General features: G+C 40.7%; 2 protein-coding genes across 2 annotated transcripts in view; both read right to left on the bottom strand.

Moving 5' to 3' along the window:
- Positions 1-14,505, bottom strand: part of abat (4-aminobutyrate aminotransferase) — a 31,210-nt gene extending 16,705 nt beyond the window's left edge. Inside the window, exons 1-6 of the mRNA XM_008415065.2 lie at positions 14,402-14,505; positions 13,815-13,869; positions 8,008-8,067; positions 4,205-4,345; positions 1,133-1,230; positions 978-1,007 (exon numbers count right to left, since the gene is read on the bottom strand). Of these exons, the coding sequence (XP_008413287.1) occupies positions 978-1,007; positions 1,133-1,230; positions 4,205-4,274 (198 nt within the window). The 5' untranslated portion in view covers positions 4,275-4,345; positions 8,008-8,067; positions 13,815-13,869; positions 14,402-14,505. The remainder of the gene's footprint in view (positions 1-977; positions 1,008-1,132; positions 1,231-4,204; positions 4,346-8,007; positions 8,068-13,814; positions 13,870-14,401) is intronic.
- Positions 14,506-19,538: 5,033 nt separating this feature from the next.
- The window catches only part of carm1 (coactivator-associated arginine methyltransferase 1), a 30,862-nt gene continuing 26,475 nt past the window's right edge, over positions 19,539-23,925 (bottom strand). Inside the window, exons 12-16 of the mRNA XM_008415066.2 lie at positions 22,680-22,769; positions 22,454-22,569; positions 20,668-20,745; positions 19,857-19,925; positions 19,539-19,778 (exon numbers count right to left, since the gene is read on the bottom strand). Coding sequence (XP_008413288.1) covers positions 19,639-19,778; positions 19,857-19,925; positions 20,668-20,745; positions 22,454-22,569; positions 22,680-22,769 — 493 coding nt within the window. The 3' untranslated portion in view covers positions 19,539-19,638. The remainder of the gene's footprint in view (positions 19,779-19,856; positions 19,926-20,667; positions 20,746-22,453; positions 22,570-22,679; positions 22,770-23,925) is intronic.

Raw genomic sequence — 23,925 nt, 5'->3', positions numbered from 1 at the left:
TATTTGAAGGTTGACTTTTTTGGTCAACCAATAAAAGAAAACACTTTTCTTTTATTGGTCGGATGAAATATGCCAATTTTTTGAGACAGGGATTTTGGGTTTTCATGAGCTGTATGCCAAAATCATCAGTATTAAAACAATAAAAGACCTGAAATATTTCAGTTGGTGTGCAATGAATTAAAAATATATGACAGTTTAATTTTTATCATTACATTATGAAAAATAATGAACTTTATCACTATATGCAAATTTTGTTAGAAGGACCTGTATGTATGAAGAACCAGCCTTACACTAGTTCACATGGAAGGGAGAATAATAATAAATTTACAACGAATCAGAGTATTTTAGAATAATTACAGTTTTATATCTGCCCATATCCTCCATTTTAAAGGGCTAGTATGTATTTTCCAGGCAGATAGTGCCATTTTACAGCACAATAAAGTGACTATGTTACCTGCAGTTGTCTTAAAAAAGCAATAATAACTTTTAAGACAAATATAACTTAAAAGACATTTAAGAATTTAATGCCTTGAAATTGTACTTTCAGACACTCCGCCTTCTGGGAGTCATCACATTTTCCTTTCTGACCCCAAGAAAGGGGCCCATCACACTAGGACCAGGCTTCGGCCCCCAAGAGGTCCATCAGTCTGCAGGATGTTAGTAAATATGTTACAGAAGGTCTTAAATACAACAGCTAAGCAATTCTATTAAAGACCAATAGAATATTTAAGGTCTTCAGCATGTCTGAAGACAGCATATCTTCAGACATGCTGTCTGAAGATATTCATTTATGTTGCCTAAACCTAAAACTAACCTGAACTCAATCCACACTTTGATCCTGAACATAATCCAAAACATTTCTTCTTATGGGAAACTACCTTTGGGCCCCATAAGAAGCAGTGGGTCCCCACAAAGTGAAATGGGGCCTTACAATATATCAAATAAAAGGCCTGACACACAGAAATATTCCCACTCACCTGAATGTCTCCCAGTTGTTTTGTCAGCTCCTAAGATAAAAGAAAACAAAGCAAGGTTTGAAACACTCCATATGACCTGAGGGAGAAACTGTTTTTGAATGTTTTCATGTGATTTGCTGTTTTTGCTTCTGTAACATTGTGCAAGGTTACATTACTTGTGATCGGGGCCCAGGAACTGTAGTTTTCATTAAGGGTCCATCATAGTCGTACTCCACCTGCGTCTTCGCTGCTGCCTTACTGACGTACCGGCACCCTGATGGAAACACATTAAAGAGAATGAATGAGCAAATACAAGAACAGAGACACTCTATGTTCATGTATCCACACTAAAGTTAAAGTAGAATAACTTCAAGGTTAATGTAGATCGTTATGGCCCCCAAATGTTGGCATCAATCAGGTGTACAGATAAACAGCCGGCTGCTCCTTTAATGTGACACTGCCAGGCCAACTTTACCAACTGCTTTACCTAACAAATGTCACTTTACTCTCTGAGCTTCAGCTAATGATGTGAAGGTAGGCAGCTTCGTCAGCTTTTCCTGGTAGAAAGGTTATGACTAGTTAAAGGGCTGAATTATGCAAATTCAACTTTTTTTTTTTAGCTTTATATCATGTAATATTGCTATTCCCTCTGAAGTGTTCCCTTGATTCTTTCAGACATGTTTGAGAAATCTCTTAATCTCCATGGTAACCATTAAGTTGTGCAAAACACCTGGGTGGACTTAGCTCCACCTTTGAGAATGAAGCTCCTCCTCTGAGCTGCAGTTTTCAAGCCTCCACCTCACAGAGCAGCCCTGCCCCACTCAGCTCCTTCAAACTAGCCAGCAGCAATTAGCAAACACCTGGTGGAACTGAGCATCTGCAGTTCCACCAAGTAACTTCTCAGTGAAACGCTGGTAAAAACGTTCATGAGACTGTCTTGGGAAAACAGAGTATCTTCAGTCATATTTGCTGTAAGACAGAGTGCTACAGGAGATCTTTCCTACTAACAGCCATCACTATCTACAACCACTCTTTGAAGACTTTGAATTAATGAGTTTCAAAACATTTAATTTCCCTTTAGGATCAATAAAGTATTTTTGAATTGAATTGAATTAGATAGAGGAGCCATGTTGTGATGACTTTGTTAAGGCGGAGTTTCAGATAGAGCAGGAGTTTTTAAAGAGACAGAGGCCCAATTTAAAGTCAATCAATTACACAGTACATTTTTTAAAGTCATATTTTATATATATATAACAACTTAAGGTGACATTGTTACATGACTGTGCTATAAAACGGCACTATGTGCCTGTAAAACACATACTTCCCATTCAAAATATTTTAACAGGATTTTATGAAAACAGAGTACACAGGGAGGCAGTACAGAGATTTAAACCAACAGAGTCTGATGCAGCATCCACCAACATTATTCCATATAGTAATAATCAATTTTATTTATAAATTTATGTCTCAAATTAAGATCAGCAGAAGTGAGGCTGCCATTTTGCACCATTGGCCCTTCTGACAATCACCAGCAGGTGAGGTGGGTGAAGTGTCTTGGAGCGCAGAGACAAACCGAATGCAGGGCAAACTCCCACCACCATCCTCTATATGATCTGGAGTTATGTAAATACCTTGTCTGACCTATGATCTCATTTTTCTCATGTTTCTCTGACCCTTTAAAGAATCTCTCTGTGTTGTTCAATCCAAGTCTTCAGTTTAACGTAAGGAGAACTAAATGGAAATGTGACCTTCTTTAAATGCAAAGCACACACCATGCACATCTGGAATCCAGTATATCAGAACTAAAGACCACACTGTCACAGAAGTAGAAAACAACACCTCGTACTTTTCTGACATGCTTTAACTAGAATTTGATTGGAACAAATAGTTCTTTGAGGCTGAACTCTGAGAAGGGTCAGAGTTCACCCTGTGATGGTGAGTCCATAAATGGAGTTTATATCCAGAGGTCGGCCGGATCTCAGAGAAGCAGGACAAACTTTGCTTCTCGTAATCTGTTAATTTGTCAGCTGAGTTGGCAGTTCCTCACTGGAACTAAAGGAAGCGGTTTAAACCAGCTCAGTCCTCCGGCACACATTGCTTTATTGTCACTGAGTCTTATTCTAGTTCAGAGTGTTGGACTTCAGCACAGCTGGCCAATGACACATCGCTCTGTTTGATAAGCACATCCTGAGGTCAGTCAAACATTCACACAGATCATTCCGTGAACTGTTGAACACATCCAGGACTCAGAGGCTGAAGCTTACTGAAGATTCTACATTAATCTGACTATTTCAGTGGTTCATGGACTGAATTATACTGACCAATCAAAGCGCTTTACACTACAACCACATCCAACACATGCACCAATATGCAGATTAGTAGGTAAGTTGAGGCTAAGTGCCTTGCCGAGGTGCACATCAACATGTGACAGGACGGTAGTGGGATTCAATCCCAGAAAGAGGACTACTGCACTCATCAAGGCCCAGTGGCACACAAACAAGGACGGAACACAACATCATGTAAAAGAGAGGCAGAAGAAGAGTTAGTAGAAAGTTATTATCTTACAGTAATCATCTTATTTTATTATGAAAACTGCTCTCCATCTTGTAAAAATGCCTAAATGAGGGCCTGACAGACCTAATATTTCATCAGCTTTAATTAGCTTCAAATCATGCCTTATCAGTATTACCATCATTTTCTGTTCCTCAATACTTTAGTGAAATTGCTTTATTTTGCATATTAGAATATAACATTTATATATAAAAATATAATATGCAGACATTTACTGAGAAATCTTCAGTGCCAATCTGAGATACTCTCTTCAGTAAATTAATAATATTACATAACACCTTGCAACTGTATTGCAACAATTCAAAATTACACATATATAAATGACTTGTTCAAAGACAGAAAACAGACATTAACAAATATATAAAACAAATCTATCTAGAAATGTGCACTTAAAATTTAAAGTGTAATAACTGACACTTTAAATTTGTGTCAGTTATTACTGACACAATAATTGTCAGTAATAACAGTTACTGACAAAAATCTAGAAAAAAAATTCTAGATTTTTTTTGTTTTTGCATATTATTTTGTAGATGTGTAGAGGTCTGTACATTTTGTTTTTAAAATCCAAATTTTATATAAAAAGTGGTATTTTTAGTCTTTTATGTATTTTGTCCTTGTTAAAAAACAAAAAACGTTAGAACCAAAGAGTGGGTGATGGGTTGTTGTCTTGGGCTTACCTGCAGCGCTGAGCCATAAGTTCTTCTGCACGCAGAGAGACAGCTGACGGCCGATCAAGCAGCTCGCCATGACCAGACAGCCACAGAGCGGAGAGCGACAGCGGCTGACACGGCGCTCAGCGACTGACTTCACTCAGGCACCTGCAGACCGCCACAGACAGAACGATGCTTCAAATCAAGTGATGAGGAGTTGAGTCAGAGCAAAGAGTGAGCAGGAAAAATGAGAAGTGACAGAGCTCTGTGATTGGCCACGGGCCGGCTGAGGAGAGCGACCAGCAGCCAGCCGGCTCCTCCAATTACAGCCAATCAGGAGGTCATGTGTCAAATCTTTACTATGTGAGTGATCCATCAATTGGCTGGCAAACTAATATCTACTTCCTGTTGCTCAAACAATGTCCTGGCAAACATTCATATGTTCACAGTCCATGATCTTGATCATGTTAAAATGAAAAGTATTGGTTCTGTAAAACCTGCTGATATTAAAGCTGCGTGGGGCGCTGATGTTTAAGGGCAGAGATGTCGAGATGAGGGCAACTTGGAGTGGCACACAGATCTCCACCAGAACAACAACAGAACCAGAACCTCCAACTTCTGATCTGCCTCCAGTAAACAGGAAGAATGATACAGAGACATGGCTGTCTGCTCCTTCTCCTCACTCTTCAGCTCTTACGTAACGCAGGCTGCAGGAACAGGAACATTCCAGTTAACTGCCTTCACATACAACAGAAAACCCGGCCCTTCAGACACACATGCACATGCACGCACACGCGCACGCTCGCCCGCACGCACGCCCGCACGCACGCATGCCCGCACGCCAAAAAAAGACAACAACAAAAACACCATAGACACACATGCATTCACACCCAGACGGTCTCTTGGCAACAACTCATGAACTGGATCAAACTGGTTTGGGTCGAGTTACACAAGACTGCATCTATGAGCCTGGGAGGGGGAGGAGGAGGGTGGAAGGCTGCAACAGAAGGGGGGTGCATAAAGTGATGGAGGGGGGGCGGGGGGGATTTGGGGAGGCTGGGAGTTTGAACTGTTAGGAACTAAAATCAGAACACAAAGTTCTGATTTGAAACCCAGGAACCCTGCTCCACATGCTGGGAGAGGCTGCGTCTTGATAGGTGCGTCTTCATGAAACGCATCAGATCTTCTCCTCATGTAACCTGACAGAGGTCTGATGGTCAGTTCCATCCTGTTTCTGCTGCACTCTGTCCACACTATGCTTCTCCCTCCAGTTCAGAGACTTCACAGTCTCTGCCACCCGGATGTAGAACATACAGCCCACTGCATGCATGTGGTCTGAATGTTTAACTGTAGGAACCTCATTCAGTTAACCAGGCTGGTACTCTGGAGACATGTTTACTACAGATACATCGGTCTGATAAATACAGTAAAACTGGGCAAAAATAAACAACCGATGTTTGTTTCCATCTTATTGCTGGACAGGGGGGCTGGCCATGTCATATTTGTGACAGTGGCAGTAATGGAGTGAAGCATTATGGGGCATTTAACTAAAGCAGAGAAGCAACGTAAGTAAGTAAAATGTTATTTGTATAGCACCTTTCACAGATAAAAATCACAAAGTGCCTCACAAAACATGTAGGAAAACACATCTAACGTAACATTGACTAAATTAAAAGTCTGTCTGTACAAATGAGTTTATGGCTGCATTTTAAAATCTATATAATGTAAACACAGCCGGGGAGAAACAGCTCGAAGCGACAGATCTCCATGGGTTTTATATGCTTCCAGGACATCTATCAGGTTAAGAACTGTTCACCAGTTTTTAACCTGATGGACTGAGCTCTCCGACTACTATACTGATTCCTTCTTTGTCCGAGCAACAGTTTTGTATTTTACTTCAGCTAGTTTTACTCTGGTTCCACAGCAGCAGCAGCAGCAGGAGGAGGAGAATGAGGAGGAAAAAGAGGAGGAGGAGAGGCCCTCAGCTGATGGAGGGATGACAGATTAGTATTTCATAAGGAAAAACTTTGAGTCTTACAAATTAAATAAGATAATGATACAGGAAGAAATGTGAATTTGGTTTGTTCATCAGCCCAAGATAATTACTGAAGCAAATTTTAACAATGGTGAAGGAAAATATATTTAATGCTAAAAAGATCAGCTGGCCTCTTCCATGTCCTGAAATAAAGAAAATAGAGCCTCAAATCAACACCATCATGAGACATTACAATATGATTTATTCTGATACTCTACATTTGCTGCAGTGCCTGGATTTATAATCCAACTGTATGACCCAGTTTGGAGCGAGTTCCATCTGCTACACAGATGGCCTGACCCGACACCAGAACAGCCTAGGGGAAGCAGAACCACTGGATGACCCCAGGTCTGCAACTGACCTCAGGTCTGCAACTGACCACAGGTCTGCAGCTTCCACATGATGAAGCTTCTCAGAGGCTTCCTCAGCAGCCTCCTCACGCTCAAAACGTCTCTCTGCTCAGATCAAATCTCTGCTTGCTAACCTCTCTGCTCTCTTGAAAATTCTTTTCTGCTCGCACTAGAATAAAAAAAGTATTGTCGCCTGGCAACCTCTCAGCCAATAGAATGAAAATGTTATACTGGGTGTGCTTGTTTTCTTCTCGTGGGAATGCCTGTGTGGCTACTAAATATCCGCCAGCAGTGTACTACTACTGGTGGATATTTAGCAGAGGCAAGTTTTGGGTGCTGTTGAGAATAAATAATTCTGTGTTTCCTTCCATCTCTGTTAGCTAGTTGCTAAGCTAAACCTAAAGGAAATTATATGTTAGGAAATGCAAATGAGAGCTCGGGTTAGAGGAAATGACACACTAGGGAACGCCCTCTTTGGGGCGTAGCTTAGGAGATCACAACCCCTTCTGCGGTGCCATTTTGTCTTGCTAGATCCTCAAAGTAACATGTGAAATGGACCAGCTGTATTTTGGCATTAAGAAATGTAATTCATGAATTCAACTCACTGACTCTTCTTCAACCTCACATCGAGAACAGATAATTCTCTACAAGGAGAAATGTTTGACAAAGCACAGTGTTGAGTACAAGCATTAGAAATTACAAGAAGAAAGACATGAAGTCCTGCTTTCAAACAGAAAAGGTGTGCTTCCATTTATGGCAGAAGAATTCACCCATACCAAAGCACCTCAGCTAAGTTCAGGATCCAATTCCATTTCAGAGCCAAAACCACCACTGACCCAACAGAACACAGGAACCGTTTTACAGTTACAAAAAAAAAAAAAAACATGGTTTGTTTCCAGCACTTCTGGGTAAATATTCTCCTGAGACAAAATGTGAACTTTCTTGGAGGTGTGCACCTCTGTATGTCTGGTGTAGAACAGGCCCAGTGTTTCAGGAAAACTACATTACACTGAGTCAGACATGGAAGTGACATTATAATGATCTGGAGCTGCTGGCAGCTTCAACTCCTGAACAACTTCACAGGAAGTCTGCTCTGAACCAGAAGAATCATGAAGGATCATGTCTGGCAGAGGGACAGTGAGTCAAAGCACACTCCCATCTGACTGGCTACAAGAAGAATGGCACAAACATCCTTCATAGTGATGTGAATGATTCATCGCTTGATGGTAGTTGTAGCACAAACATTTATGGTGCAACTTGTTTTTCAAGTTAAGTTTTCAAGGTTAGTTTTTCCCCTCTAAGTCTTTGTTCTTGAATAAATAAAATCCTAATTTCAGAGCTATTTACTCAGGTTATCTATGTCTGGTTGATTAGCATTAGTTTGATGATCTGAAAACGCAGTAGTCCATGCTAATACGGGTAGATTTTGACTTAGAATAACTTACCAGCTGATTTAAGAGTTCCTGGTTCCAACCGTCTTAAATGTCCCTGCACAAGTCCTGCTCCTGAAAAAACATATTAGCTTAATTAATATCAATAATTAGTAATTTAAGGAATAAGGAAAAGCGATCTGGATAAGAAACTCAACCCCAGCCATTTAAAGCAACTTTAAATGGATGGACTTTATCCAAAACACTTTAATCAAACATTAAAGTGTTTGATTTGTTTAAACTCCAGGCACTGCTGGCTCCGTTTTCAGCACAAAAGGAAATGGTTTTATTTTCTGAATTCACAACTTTTTTTTAAATTAGCAATGTGACAACAAAAAACATCAACAGAGCTTTTCAGTAGAGGAGATTATGCTGCGCCACATTTCCCTGTGCACTCTATGGCACAGACAGCTGACAGTCCTGGCTCCAGAACAATCAGAAGAATGACAGATCTACGGCTGGGCCCTCACATGTTCAAACAACCACAGTTTACTGACGGCTGCTGGTCAGGCGGCGTACTTGGCCTGGTCATCATCTTCAAGAAGCACACTTTCAATGGTTGCCATGGCAGAATATTTATTTCTTGGTCAAATTTGCAAATAATTTCGTATTTATGTTAGGAATTCTGCCCTGTAGAGAGCTAACCACGCCAACCATGTCGTTTTTTTTAAATTATTATTATTAATATTAAACAAACAGTATACAATGACTTGTTGAGGTAAAAAGAACATTGGAACATAGATAGGGAAAAAACAAAACAAAACATTGGGCTAAGACTATAAAAGACACGGATGTAACAGTAAGGCAAATGATAAAAATAGAACAAGATTTAAAACAAAAAGAAAATAGAGATATTGGCAGTTAGTTTTTGCATACACGGATTTCAAATGTTTCAGTGAGGTGTAATACAGTTTAAATTGATCAAGAAAAAAATCAAAACAAGTAGTAGAACCTCTCCATTTACAGCAGTGTATATGATATTTAACAAGAAGATAATATTTACCACGTCAGATATTTGGCTATCAAGGTCAACACAGTATAATATATGGGTGATGGTAATCTCTAGGATGTCCTTAATATTAAGGGACAACCAATTCTTAATGTCTCTCCACTGTTTACAAGAAAAGAGACAAGAAAAAATAAGAGATGATTAAGGGATTCTCACAAAAGCCACAACATGCTGGATCAGATTTAAATCTTTTGTGCAAAAAGTCAGTCACTGGGTAAATATTGTGAGAGATTTTGAAGTGAGTCTCTTTGGTGAAACTGGCCATTTGAGAATGCCTTCTCAATTATAGACAAATTTGTTGTTACCAAGATAACATTAGTGTAATCAATAAACAATTTAGATTTGAAGGTAGTCACTAGTACAACATCATTGCACTTCCCATCAGTCAGAGTACAGTCTCCAATTTTCAGTTTGGGTAAGGATGAAGAAACATTAGAATATCTTAAGATGTTTTGGATAAGATGAATAAGAGCTACAGGAATAGCTTTGCATATTTTTAGATTTTCATAACAAGCACAGTTCAGATTACATTTGTTGGTAAATTCTCTACGGTTTAACACCATTATTGTCCATTAAGTCAGTGACAAATACAATACCTTTTTCATACCGGTCAGTTTTAAAAATGGATTTTCTATTTACCAACATTGATCTGTTATTCCACAATAGGGATCCATGTGGGGTAAAATTGTGGGCAAATATAATTTCCAAAAATGCAAAACTTGTTTATGAAAGTTAAGGCAGTGAAATAGGAATTTTAGTTAATACAAAATCACATTAAAGCAAGAAATCCAAGTCACCAAGCTTATTAAATATGACTTTAGGGACATGAAACCACATTGAGTTGGAAAGAGACTAATAGGTCTTCAGCCAATTTATTCTAAATAAAATTCCTAATTCTACCCTTATCATAATCTTTAGTAAGATGAGATCGTCGTAAATCGTCAGTTTTGTTCCTCCAGATAATTGAAAGATTATTAAATTGGCTTTCCTAATATTTTTGTCAGCGATAAAAGCAGAATGCCATGGAGAAATTTATTTGGACAATCCTTCAGCTTAGGATAGAAGAGTCCATCCAAAAACAGTCAGATGTCTAGTTAACCAAACGGCTCAAGGACCTCTTCATGCTATCCAAGATTCTTCCAATGTTTTCCTACTCTCTTCTAATAGCATTTTTTCAAATCAATATTCCCAGATATTTAAATTCAGACTCAACTGTAATGGAGACAACTGTAACTGTAATCAGAGCCTGAATGAACACATTTATCAATATTGAGAGACAGACCAGACGCTCTGGAAAACATTAAAAGCTAACCATTAAGTTACTGCAGTAACAGTAATGAACCGCTGGGGAAACTATTATAAGTCCTAACCAATAGGTGGTGCTATTATCAAGGATTGTAACTTTTAACTCATGACCTCAAAAGTGAATTGGAGCGCTAGAGCAGAGGCTACGCTCTACCCAGCGGTCCCTGGTTCAATTCCCAGCCTCGTCCGCTGCACATCTCCTCCTTCTCTCTGCCCTTCTTCCTGTCTGGCTATTGTTGAATAAAGGCCACTAGTGCCACAAAAAAACAAATGTGTATGTGTGTGTAAGAATTAAAACCTTAGTTTTTGCTGCGGCTAGCTAAAAGGTTAACTGGGCGTATCTAAATATAGCAACAGATAATTGGATGAAAGTTGCTTTTTTTATTTTAAACAACTTTGCCAAATGTCAAACTCTACTGGGGACTTTAGTTAGATGAGGCTTATTTCACCAAATGTCTGAAAGGATTCTGATGGAAGTTGTCACAGACTCAGGATAAATCCTCAGTCTTAGGGTGGTTTAACAGAACAACAAATGCAATGTTTTATTCCTAAAAACATTGTTAGGATTTACATCAAATTATCATCCCAATATTTAATGTCATTTTTGATTCATCTCAATTTTCTCATATGCAACTTATTTTCAATACATTTTGGGAATGTTGTTTTGATAATATTTAGGTTTTGAACTTTTCTTTTACCCCTGAGGTCACAGACAACGGATTGTTGGCTAACAGAAGCTATAAACAGGTCATCCAGCATCTTGTAAATAACTTTTAGAGAAAACTAGACTTGATGTTTTTGACATTTGTAAACATCTGAGATCAGGAACAACTTTCTCATCTTAGTTTTTTCCTTGATTTCATGTCAGCATATTAATCTCAACATTTTATGTCCTTTATGTTTTCTGCCCAAGTTGCCTTCACACAAAGGACATAAAGACATCTCTGTTACATAACGTTCTTCTGATGCTCAGTCTCCAAAGGATTTCCATTCATAACCTTTACACAACATGTGTTGTGTAAAGTGTGTTGGAATGGAGTGACAGCTGTATCACCTCTAAATATTCTTGCTCGAATCTTTTAAATCTAATATTATATTGAAAGACTCTGTAATGTACTGATAACACCAGAAGTGTTGTTCGGAGCCCGTATTTTCCGTTTGGGCTTCCTGAAGTATTCTTTTTAAATTGCACATAAATGATGATCACTGAGATGAGATCAGAGCTCAAACACTTTAACATTTCACTGATATTCTGGAGCAGAATTTAGGTGTCTTTTGTGTATCATGCGACTACCATTGACTACCCCTTATGCCCTCACTCATTGCTATTCCACAGTGAGAAGTAAGTCAGGAAGTGCCAACCTGTCACCATGGCAACACTCCAGGCAAAAAGGGGGTCTGTATAAGCTTCATTGTGTACAAGGAAAAACTAACCAAGAATCAGCTGAGCTGGAGTGTTCTTAGAGCATGTTTTATATAATCCGTTCATTTTCCAGAGCAGCTCTCTTTGCTTTCAGGTTGTTCTGCATCAACAGGGTTTCAGCCTCATGCTGATAACTTTATTACATTAGACTCAACAGAGTGTGTCCTGAGGTCATGCAACTGATACATGGGCGGTCGGAGCTGGAGGAACGTGTCTAATAACGTCTACACACAGATCACACTACACTGGCAGATTTCTTTGACCTCCGACCTGCTAACGCAGACATCCTGCTTCATGTCTCTAAATGTTTACGATTAAATACAGCAAACAAGAAGCAAAGAAGAATTTGAGGTTTCCAGGTTGTGTGTGCTTAATAAACTCATATCTGTATCTGATTGTCTAATCAGTGTTCAGAGCTGTTTCTGTGATTATTTCAGACAGATACCATAGTAACAAGATTAACTTCTGTCAGAAGTCATAATGTTCATGTTGATGTATAGTTGTACTTTCTTTAACCTCTCTGACAGGAGCTTACGATATGTTTGAAGGCCGTGTATCAACATGTTGATGATGAAGCTTAACTAAAACTGGTCTGCTCCAGTCTAAAGTGGCCTGCCCTTGATGAGCTGAAACTGCATCGACGAGAAAACTGTTGCATAATCCCAGCTGCAGCGCGGTGTTATTGAACGCTACAGCTGGTAGACCGCGCAGCCTGAACTACTGGATTCATTTACGTTGCGACTGAGACAGAAATGTCACTGAAGGTTAAAAAAAAGCAAGATATTAATAAAACTGTAGATCTGAAACTGAAATCTTAGAACTCTACTGAGTATAACACTGCATATAGCTGAATACTAAAATCACTGTAATCCATTTATACAACATTTTTTACAGCAAGTATCAATATAAAAGGTAAAGGGTTCAAGTTACCTAATAACACATTTATGAAATTTATTAAAGTTTAGATTAAAATAATTTCATTATTTTAATCATTTTTCCATCGACTACCAAGAAAGTTATCAATGATTTTTGGCGAGCAATCTTTATTACACCTTTATTACTAAAACATAATAAAGGTTTTCCTTTTAAGATTGATCTGGTTCTGGTCCGGTGAGGTCCGGTGAGGTCCGGTTCGGGTCCTGGACAGCTGTGTGTAGACTCTTGGAGCTCTGACTCCAGCTGCAGTCCATGTTTTCTCAAGGCTGCAGTGATCACCTTTTCTTGTTCATCTTTTCCTGACACTTTTTCCTTCCACTAATTTTTCCATGAATATGACTGAGCACAGAACTGTGAACATCAAGCTTCTTTAGCGATGAGCTGCTGTCAAATACTACCAGTCCTCCCTTTGCTCTTTAGACCACAACTGAGCATGTCAGAAAAAAAATAAAGCAAAGAAATTCCTTATTTTTAAAGGAAATATTCAAATTTTTCGAAAATTTAATTTGGCTTTGATTTTTTGGAAGCCATATTAATCTAAATTAACAGAAATAAACATGTAAAATAACTTAGTTGATAATTACGTTTAGCGAGATCGATCTGTAAATGGTCAGCATTAACAAATGAATGATTGAATGAATGAATGAATGAATGAATGAATGAATGAGAAGGCCTGTAGTATGTGATAAAGGTTTATGGCTGCAGAACAGACTCCAGTGTATTTGTGAGTAAGAGATAAAATAAGACTGATTACAGAGTTCTTTTATCTGCATGTTTCTGTTCTTCAACATCAACCAGGTAACAGAAGTTGACTGGTAAAGGAGGTCAGTAAGGAGTGATTATGTAAGCCAGTGTTTCCCAACCCTGGTCCTCAAGGCACACTGCCCTGCATGTTTTAGGTGTTACCTTGCTTTAGCACAGGTGATTTCAATTGACAAGTGTTTAATAAACTGCAATCACCTGAATCAGGCATATTAAAGCAGAGATACAGTATATCTAAAACATGCAGGGCAGTGTGCCTTGAGGACCAGGGCTGGGAAACACTGATGTAAACTGTCCAGCGTATCACAGGTGCATTGTTGTGAACCTGCAGTGCCTCTTGTGTCCGTCCAAGCACCTAGAAATGAGCTGTGCGTTTGAATTTCTTACCAGATGCCCTGAAGGCGTCAGACAGCCAGAAGTTCAGGATGGAACAGCACAGGACCTGGAGCCACAAACACCTGATTAGCAAAGACATTAAAAAAGAAAGGGGAAAAAAGCTAAATGTTGAAACACAGCGTTACTAGTAGGTTTGTGTTGGGATCAGAGCAGGCTGAATCTAGTTAAATCTGTTCATTTATCCCCACTATAGTCTCACGCCCTCTACTTTCTCCCCCCAGGCTAAATCCACATCATTGCGACTCTGAAACTTGTTAAAGATGCTGTTGAGAAAACTCCTTCTAATGACTGAGCGCGTTCAAATCTGGTTCTGACTGGATCCTGCCGGTTCATCCGGAACACATTAATATTAATGCGGGCCAGCCGGGCTGACAGGAATATGTACGGGCAGGATATGTCCCACTCACACAGATGCGGGGACGGGCAAAACCGCGCTCGCGCCGTGGACGCCCCAGCCCCGCTGACCAGATGCTAGGAGTGTTCCTGAGCGCGTGCACAAACATCAACGCCACGCGGCAGAGACCTGGTCCATCCGAGCGTCTCGTGCGGCTACCAGCGCAGAGCAGCTGAGTACTTACCGGTGATGAGCTCCAGCAGGACAGCGTGTACCGCTGCGGGACTGAGGCGTGTTGGTACTGAGTGTGAGTCTGAGTCTGAGTCCCTAACTGCCAGGGGAGCACCGGGGAAGGGAGGGGAGGGGAGGGGCTTGTTCTCCCAGCCCCCGACACCATCTGCCCTCCTCTATCTCTCCATCTAAAATAAAACACCTCTGCTGGGTTTAGTGCCACATCCTGGGACTATTCTCCCGGCCATACTCCAACTATATTCTCTCACTTTCTGATTTAAAATCAGATTAGACCTTTCTTTTTATAAATTACAATCAATATTCTGATTGTGAAAGTCCCCTTTCAGATGTATTATGTACATCTGAAGATATAAAGGGCTTTATAAATAAAATCTATTCTATTTCTCCATTAGATTGCCATCTTATAGTACAATAAAATAAGTTACTTCAGTTATTCAAATGCAGAGTATATCAAAAATGACTTAAAAGAAATGTCTTCACAATTTGATGCCTTGAAATTGACCTCTGCCTCTTAAAAAGTTCCTTCTCTTTCCAGCAGTCCTTCAGCATGTCATAACAAAACCACTCCATAATGCCATTTACAGCCATTTTTAGGAGAGTTGGAAAGAGAAATAGTTCAGATCTCAGCAGACTCCAGTTACACAAGGTGTTCACTAATTGCTGCTGCCACTAGTCTGGAGGAGCTATGCTATATAAGGTGGAAGTCCGAGACTGCAGCTTCAAGGAGGAGCTTTGGTTAAATAGGCGGTGCTGAGTGAGAGCAAGCATTTAGGCCCCATGAATCGTTGCCATGGGAGACTCAAGGATTTCTCAGACATGCATGAAACACTCTAGGAACATTTATGACGACAAATGTGCCCAGCATTCCGAAGGTGCCGTTGGATCGATGTGATGACAGTGGAGGTCATCAGAGCAAAGTCACTGGTATGTTGATGAAGTCAGAGATGATTGGAACTCGGAGACACGGTGGATCATCCTGCTGGAAGCCGCCATCAGAGGAACAGCTCACCGACGGTGATAAACTTGTTTAGAATCAATCATTTATAAATGGCTGGGATTGTTTATAAAGGGATGTATTATGTAAAATTTAAATGTTGAACTTTATATCATGTTTATATCAAATAATTTCCTCATCAAAACATACCTGGATGTTGCTTTGATTCTTTTATGCATGTTTGAGAAATCCTTCAGTCTCCCATTGCAGCCATGAGGGGAAGAGAACGGGGGGACAAACGCAGTTTCTACAAAAATCCTCCTGAGCTTCAGTCTCCAGCTGAGCTTCCGCCTCACAGAGAACCCTTCTCCCCTCACTCAGCTCCTCCAGACTAGCAGAAGCAATTAGCAATCACCTGGTGGAACTGCATTCCTGTTGAGTTTATTATACTAGCTACTTCTTAGTCCAACATTCCCAAGAACATAATGGAAAATGCTGCATAATGGAAAATGTATGTGATGACTACATGAAATGAAGACCATAGTTTGTGAGGCATGAGTGTCTAACCATGTGAGCAGCAGCACAGGGGACTGTTCTCTCACCATTCTTCACTCTATACACTTCAGATGTCCAGCACAAGTCTGACTTATATCAGCAGAAATGACATGTATCGTTTTTCAAGATGCTTTACAATGAAATCAGTCATTCCCCTTCACACACACATTTACACACTGAATATGGCACGCTACTGGATTGTTACTGCAGACTGACAAATACTCAACCTGCAGTTGTCAGGTGCATCAGAGATGGAAAAGAATCTGAGTAGAGATCTGGTGGAGCGCTTGGTGTGGAAACAATCATATCTTGAAAATAAACAAAATAAAGAAGATAACTGTTGATTTAAGGAGAAACTGGATTAGATCAAATCCCATTTCCATCATGGGTGAAGAAGTGGAGGTGGTTGAGGAATATAAATATCTCAATGTTCATCTGGAAAACAGACTGGACCAGAGACGCAACAACAAAACATCTCTAAGAAGGAACAGAGCAGACTGGACTTGTGGAAGCGAAGATCCTTCAAGGTTTGAAGTAAGATGCTGCAGATCTCTATCGGTCTGTTGTTGAGATTGTCATCTATTTTGCCGTCATCTGTTGGGGCAGCAGCATTAGAACCAGGGACCTAAAAAAGACAACGACCTGATAAAGGCTAGTTCTGGTTCTGGGGACGACTGTGGAACCTTTGCAGACGACGATGCAAAGAAGGATTTTACAGAAAATTAAGTAATTATGGAAACCATTGAGCATCCACTTCGTCACTGCTAGAAAAACTGGCTTCAGTTGGAGTCTTCTTCAAATTTGCTGCGACACAGACCGCTACAGGAGAGCCTTCCTGCCAAATGGAATCATCTACAAAAACTCTTTGAGGAATCACACCAGGCATTTTTTCTATGAAGCATCTGTTTACGAACCGTTTTAGTGAGTCTCATTCTCCTGGTGTGGCCTTCTGCTGCTGTAGCCACTCTGCCTGAAGGGCCCATGTGTTCAGTGATGAAGTCTGCTTATTCTCTTCCAACACTAACAGTACTTCCATTCACATAACTGCTGCTCACTGGATTACTGAAGGTTTATCATAGGAACTGCTGTTGACCTGACAACCACACCATGTGGTTGTCAAGTCCCTGACTTGCTGTCAGATCACCTGTCTTAACAAGCCACTAGCAGGTGGTTCTGAACATGGGGGCAGCAAGTCCGTGACTCCATGATCATGACTCATTTGAATCCTATAAAAGCAAAACATAATTCAAAACTTTATAAGTAAACTTATGAGCTTCATTTTCATGTTCAAGTTGGTAGAAATGACTAAATTGTTGGTCCCTACGGTTCAGATCATTATCCATCTTTTGATGGATCTTTTGATGACCAAGCCTTCACTTGGTGAATATTTTGTTTTAAAACATCGCTCACCTTTGAGTCATGGAATATTTGTATTACTGTAGAGTTTATAGCTTTAAATACTGGAACAAAAACTGGATTTGGTGTTACAGTACGGCAGTTATCTACCTGTAGTGTGGAGAAGGAGAACACTGCAACCTTTAGGACTTTCTAAAGCCGCGTCTTGAGCAGAAGAGTCAGTGTCAGACAGCGTCAAACATGTTATTTCTCATTGGTCAACACACACAAATGACAGTAATCCTTTACACTGTTCCATGATCAACAGTGGATGCCACCATTTGAATACAGAGAGCATGAGTCCATGATGAGAGGGACAGTATGACTACAGGCTAACTAGCACATGGAAAACATCGCTTGTGTCCACAGTCTATATTACAAAGAGGAAAGAAGGAACTAAAGTACTACAACATTCCAGGATTCCAGGATGGGTTGGAACATCTCCACATTTAATTTCTTTTTTTTTTTCTTTTTTTCTTTTCTTGTGAAAGAGGGAAAAAAAAAACAAACAAAAAAATCAAATCAACAAAAATAGTTCCTACTAAGAGACATTTCCTAAGCTCTCCTAAAAACTTGCAAAATCAAGTTCCAACAGTTGTGACACTGGAAGTAATGCATAAAAGTGTCAGTCTCTCTCCTTCCTTTCCTGATAAAAGTGGATGTGAGTGGAGGCTATAGACGACGATGATATGCTGATGCTCGTACGGAAGTGAACGGATGAGGAGCTCCGGCTCCCGGACACTTGAGTCTCAGGTAAACGTGAAGTGGGGGACACAGAGGAGGTTCCAGGGGCTGCTGCCTTATGCTCCGTTCTTCCAGCTGATTCCTCACACCGAGCCAGGATGAAGCAGCCCATGCTTAGGCTGGGCTAAATGTTTCAGCAGAGCAAAACATTCATCACCTTTCATGCTGAGTGTTTAAGCAGAACATCTTCTTCTCTCTTGTTTGCATACAAAGTGTGTGTATGTGTATATATATATATATATATATATAGCTGGCTATTTGACTGCAGCCCCATGTCACTTTTGGTCAACTTCATAGCTTAATCCTCAAACCCATCAGGCTCTTGTGCTGCAAAAGCAAAGTCTAACCAAGTATATTTGACTAGTTTCTAGTACAGATATTTTTGAAAACAACTTGAATACAACAAAATTAACTTAAAAGTAACTTTTCAGCAAGCTATACGAGCTTGTTTTAAGTCAATCATTCCTTAATATTGATTTTTTTTTTAAAGTAATAGTTCCACTGACAGATTATTTCACTTACAGCATGACATTTTCCCATAAGTGAAATAATCTGCCAAAAATATTTTCACTAGAAACTGGACAAAGATGCTTGGTTAGACTTTATGTTTTTGCAGTGTATGCCCATCCAGCCCCACTCACCACAGGTGGAAACAGTTTGTGTGATATTTCACAAAACAGTCTATTCACCTATATAAAGGTTTCATTCTAGATTATCTGTTCACCATCAGCAGATTATTAATAGCTCATCTTCATAGAGTTTAAAACCAGAAGCATCAACTGCCATTTGAGTCTATATGAAAACAGTTATTGAACACTGTCCCCTGCTGCTGCTAGTAAAGAATGCAGGTAAAGAAACCTGTGCCTTCCTACAGTGAAGATTATTAGGGCTGATATATATAAAAAACACTGCTGTGGGTTTTGCTCCATGGAAAATCTTTTAGCTTTGATACAGATATGAAGTTCCTGCCTGGTGAGTCCAGACGAACATTTGAAGCAGCTTCATCTCATATCGTTTTAAACAACATCTGTAGATCTGTCAGCTTCTATAGACTGGTCATGTGGTAGAGCACAGAGAGTTAATGCTAACAGCATTCATGTTCAGCGGTCTGACAGCATCACTCAGCATGGAAGGTGACCAGCATGCGTCTCCTAAAGGTCTTGAAGCTGAATGTCATTGGAAAACAAGTTGGAGGTGAGGACTGGACTGGGACTGTCTGCGTTCTGCTGAGCGGGCCTGGAGACGAGGGTCACCATGGAAACAGGAAGACAGAAGCCCAAGGCAGAGGGGGTCGGGGTTAGACAGAATGGTGAGGACAACAACTTATGGGGTCCCGACAGTTAAAAACAGAGCAGAGCAGCAGCAGTGTGTGGATGGACTGTGATAACGGTAGATACTGGAGAAGCTCCACAGGGAGGACTACTGGGACGCCTCAGTCTTCAGCAACACAGGCATGGACGGATGGACAGGGCAGGGGACGCCAGCACAGTACTAGTTTTGGTTTACTGGTTTTGGTTGTGGATGGTGAAGGGGGGGAGGAGGAGGTTCCTGTCATGCGGGGAGGGACAGAGGGTCCGATATGTCTTTACAAGATCTTTACTTTAACTGCCATAATGCATGGTGTTGCTGGGGATGACCATGGGGGACGCCATGGAGATGGCAGCGCCCCCCATGGTGAACTGGTTGGTGATGGGATAGTAGGTACCGCTGCTGCTGGGGCCCGACTGGCCCGTTGTGGCCCCTGGAACAGAGAGCAGAGAATGGCTTCATGACTTCTGAGGAACAGGCTTCAGGAGACGCTGTATGAACGGCAGATTACCTTGGACTATTCCTGTGCTCATGATGGAGCCCATCCTCGAGTGGGTGTGGTTCACTATCCCTGTGTTTACTGGGAGGGGACAAAGACAGAGGGGACAGAGACAGACAGAGAGGACAGACAGACAGGGGACAGAGACAGCAGTCAGATTAAAGAATTAATTCTCGCTTCTAAAATGCTATGTAGTAACTATAGCAACTCAAACCCCACCACTACCTCAGCTAACTTGGTAGCATCAGTTAGCACATGATGGAATGTCCTGTGGGCCCGGTCAGGACCGGTACTGCTAGAACCTGCTGCTGTTCTTCAACAGAGCAAAATGTCCCAAACATTAACTAGTTCAACTAGTTAAAGTGACTTTGATCACTAAACCTGTCACAGTAAACCAATTAATCAATGGTGAATTAAAACTAACTCAATATTTCCATTTGCATGATTGTTTTGTGTCTCTTTCCAGCAGACTGGATGACAAAAGGCTTCAGAGACTTAAGAATCCATATTACTGCTTGTTGTATTTATTTTAGATATTTAAAATACTTTCCAGTTTCATTGTTAAATGTTAGAAGTTTAATTGATCATTCAGAGGGTGTGCTACATACTGCATACATTTGATCTCAGTCACTTCTAGTATGTTAAAAAAGAAATGAACCAGATCACTTTTCTGAAAATAAAGACATGAGCAGATGTGAAAACAACAGTGCTGTGTGTTCAGTTCAGCAGGACCAGCGAGTTTATTTATAACAGCATCACCCAGATAAAAGCAGTTGTTGTTTTGCTGGTTCCCTGCATGAGGAGCGGAGAGGCAGACTCCTACCTAGAGGGATGAGGTTGTTGTGAGACACTGCTGGGCCGCTTCCAATGACTGTGCTGAGGTCATAAGCTGTTGGCATCCCTAATGGACAGAGCAGACACAGCGGTTAGCATCTACCACTAAGGTCACCCAGTTCTGACTTCACAAAGATTTATCAAACAGAAGCTCTGAATTAAAGCTGCATTAAATCATTCTGAATCCAACTTCATTCAATTTTCACCAGAGGAGATGTGATAAAAATCACTTTTTATGCAACTGCTGAGCTAAAGAAGCTCATTACAAATGGGTGTTTCTCAAAAGCAGTATTTGTGTTTGTGGGGCTTTGATCACTTCATACAGTCACAGTCATTCTGTTGCCTAAAAAAGTATTAAGAAATATTTATTTTTGTTATCTTAGTGCAACAAAACATCACAATAAAACTTTAAGTCCAGCCTAACTGCCAGGAAGCACTCAGTGGGAGACCGCAGCATCCAGAGCATCAGCATGATCCACAATATGACTGAGGCTGGTCCTGATAGAAGAGTGTGTGTCTGGTAATGGACTGGTTGGGTTTCGACTCCAGCTTCCTCTCAGCACATGCCAAAGTTCCCCTGAGCAAGGCACTGAACCTCCAGGAAGAGCTGAATGACTTTAATCCATGAATATCATGCTGCAGATGAAATCTGGTGTCATTTTACTCCCCATGACAGTGAGCAAAGTACTGGAGCCTGACTGGATGTCTGCAAAGACCCATTTATAAAACCCCATCACTGGGAAGGTTCCTTTCATCTCACTTTAAGCTCTCATTAAAATCTCTTCAGAGTGAATGCATGGATTATCCCGATAGATTATTATCCCTTCTTATTCCCAAAATGTGGATCAATATAGGATCAATAGCCTGACCTGAACGGTCAAAGGTCAGTTAGGGTCAGGTTGATGTAAGTCTGACTGACTAGGTACACAAAGCATTCCAATTGAGGGAGTTTATGGTGGGAGAGAAATATGAAACAAATTTAAACATGAAATCTGACTGGATTACAGAAAAACTGAGGGGGAAAAAAAAAACAAGTAATATTACACAAAGGCATGGTGTCAAAAATACCAAGAGTTTGGTGTTTATCATGACACCAAACTCTTGTCTTTGTATATTTGCAAAGACAAGAGCAAGAAAATGTCTGCTACATTAAAGCTGAGGTATGTAACTTAATAAAAATATGTTTTATATATTTCTTAAAACTATTGCCATGTCATGACAGCACAGTACGAGACAGATCGTCTGAAAAGGTAAAGCTCCACCTCTTCCCAGTGATAACTGCAGAAATAAACAGCACAGTCAGAAACAACCAATCAGAGCCAGGAGGAGTGCTGTGGCGCTGTTAATCACCCCTGTGTAAGCACTGCTCACATCCTTCCATTATCTCTGCTACGCTGCAACTTCCTCTTCGTCAGCAGATCCTGCCATGAATGCTAAGGCTAGTTAGCATGGCTACCAGTGACGGCAGATAAACAGATTTCCTGGAATAGTGAGTTGTTTCTCCACATTTAGCAGAGAGTACACAAGATTGACACGTATAAAACATATTTTTCATGAAAATTACATACTGCAGCTTTAAGTCTGTTAAATTGTTTTCTAATTGGCTGGATGGGAGGACCTCTGCAGTGCTGTCCCTTCAGACTCAGCTAGAAAGCTGAGAGAGGGTTTCAAGTTCTGCCCAGAGTCTTAAAATAGCCTCATGCCTGGTGGAGGGGCAGGACGGACAGAAAAGGGTGTGGAGGGGGGCAGCTTTAATCTGAGTGTTCTGTGTTCACCTGATACAGCCATCCCCTGATTCATACTGTAGGGGGCGCCGCCTGTGTTCCACATGTTCTCAGAGGGGGAGGTGTAGTGTGAGCCAGGAGGGGGGTTGGGGGTTGTGCCTGTGTACCTGCACACAAAAACAAACATGGTTGGAGATGAAAGACACACACACAGCAATCAGTGTGTGTGGTCCTACGGGCACCGTGGCAACCAGCTGCAGTGAGGGGAGGAACTCACCTGAAAAAGGGGTTCTTCAAGTCCAGGAGGTTGCTGGACTTTGATCCGGTCTGGTCCACCTGGGCAACAATACTGATGTCGTAGCTTTGTCTGGAAGGACAGAAAGGATTATGGCAAATATTAATAGAATAATTCAACAAGACCTGAGAGATGGGTTTCAAAATGTGTAGCGTATAAACAGCTGAAAAGCTGCAGCTCCAGCCCAGCTTGTTAAATGGCTAAAACTGAATTAGTCTGTTGGGTGGAGAGTGGAAGTGTTCAAGTCTTGCCAGAATCACTGGCAGCTTCAAGTCTGGACTTTGACTAGGCCACTGTAACATGAATACTTTTGGCTGGATGTTTAGTCTCAGGTCTTCTGTGCTCAGCTACAGTCATCTGCTGATCTTTCACCAGTTTCCATGAGAAAGAACAAACATCCCCACCTGATGATGCTGCCACCACCGTGCTTTATAGTGTAGACGGTTTGGGATCTCATCTGATCAGAAAACCTCCTACATGCTTGATGTGACCCTCAGATGGTTTGTGGAAAATTCCAATTCATAATCACTTTATTTCAGGATCCCCATTGTTCTCTGACAAAGTGTTCAGACAGAACGTCTTTCACATGTCAAACGCCTCAGGTTGGACGCTTGTGCACTTTGAAGTCAGATACTTTGACATTTTTGTGCCACCTGAACCGACTTTGATGACCTGCTGACCTGTATTTGTACCTACAGCAATACAACACATTTACCCCCCAAAAAAAGACTTAACTAGGACAAATTCGCACCACAGAAAACAGGATTAAAATTAGAAAAAGTGATCATTCATGGATCTCCTTAAAACAGGGCCTTTAAATTTTTTAATTCACTATTTTTGTGATGTCTTTTTGATCTAACCATGTCAAAGGTTTTCCTGCACCGTAAGACTTCCTGACGCGAGACTTCTCAAATCACCCTATACTGGTGTCCACATGGACTTTGCATGTGCACCAGACACCCCTCAGATCTCGTTGGGTCTGAACCAGGGCTTAAAGTAAAAAACAATCCTGAGCCTGAAACTTATAGTTATAATAGAAATTTACTATAGCGTTCCTATTGCCACAGTTTAATAAAAAGTGTCTTTGAATAGTGAACAATTGCTTCTAACAATACAATTAACAAGCTAAACATTCAAACTTAAATAAGACTTCAGTACATTTCAACTCAAAACAAAATATAAAATGTCTGTGCCCTAAAGGTTTGCCTTACAGGCAAAAACCCCTCAA

The sequence above is a fragment of the Poecilia reticulata genome, linkage group LG8 (assembly GCF_000633615.1).
Source record: "Poecilia reticulata strain Guanapo linkage group LG8, Guppy_female_1.0+MT, whole genome shotgun sequence".
In the NCBI taxonomy this organism is placed as follows: domain Eukaryota; kingdom Metazoa; phylum Chordata; class Actinopteri; order Cyprinodontiformes; family Poeciliidae; genus Poecilia; species Poecilia reticulata.
The sequence above is the reverse complement of the archived record's forward strand: the minus strand, read 5'-3'. Positions and strand labels throughout refer to the sequence as shown.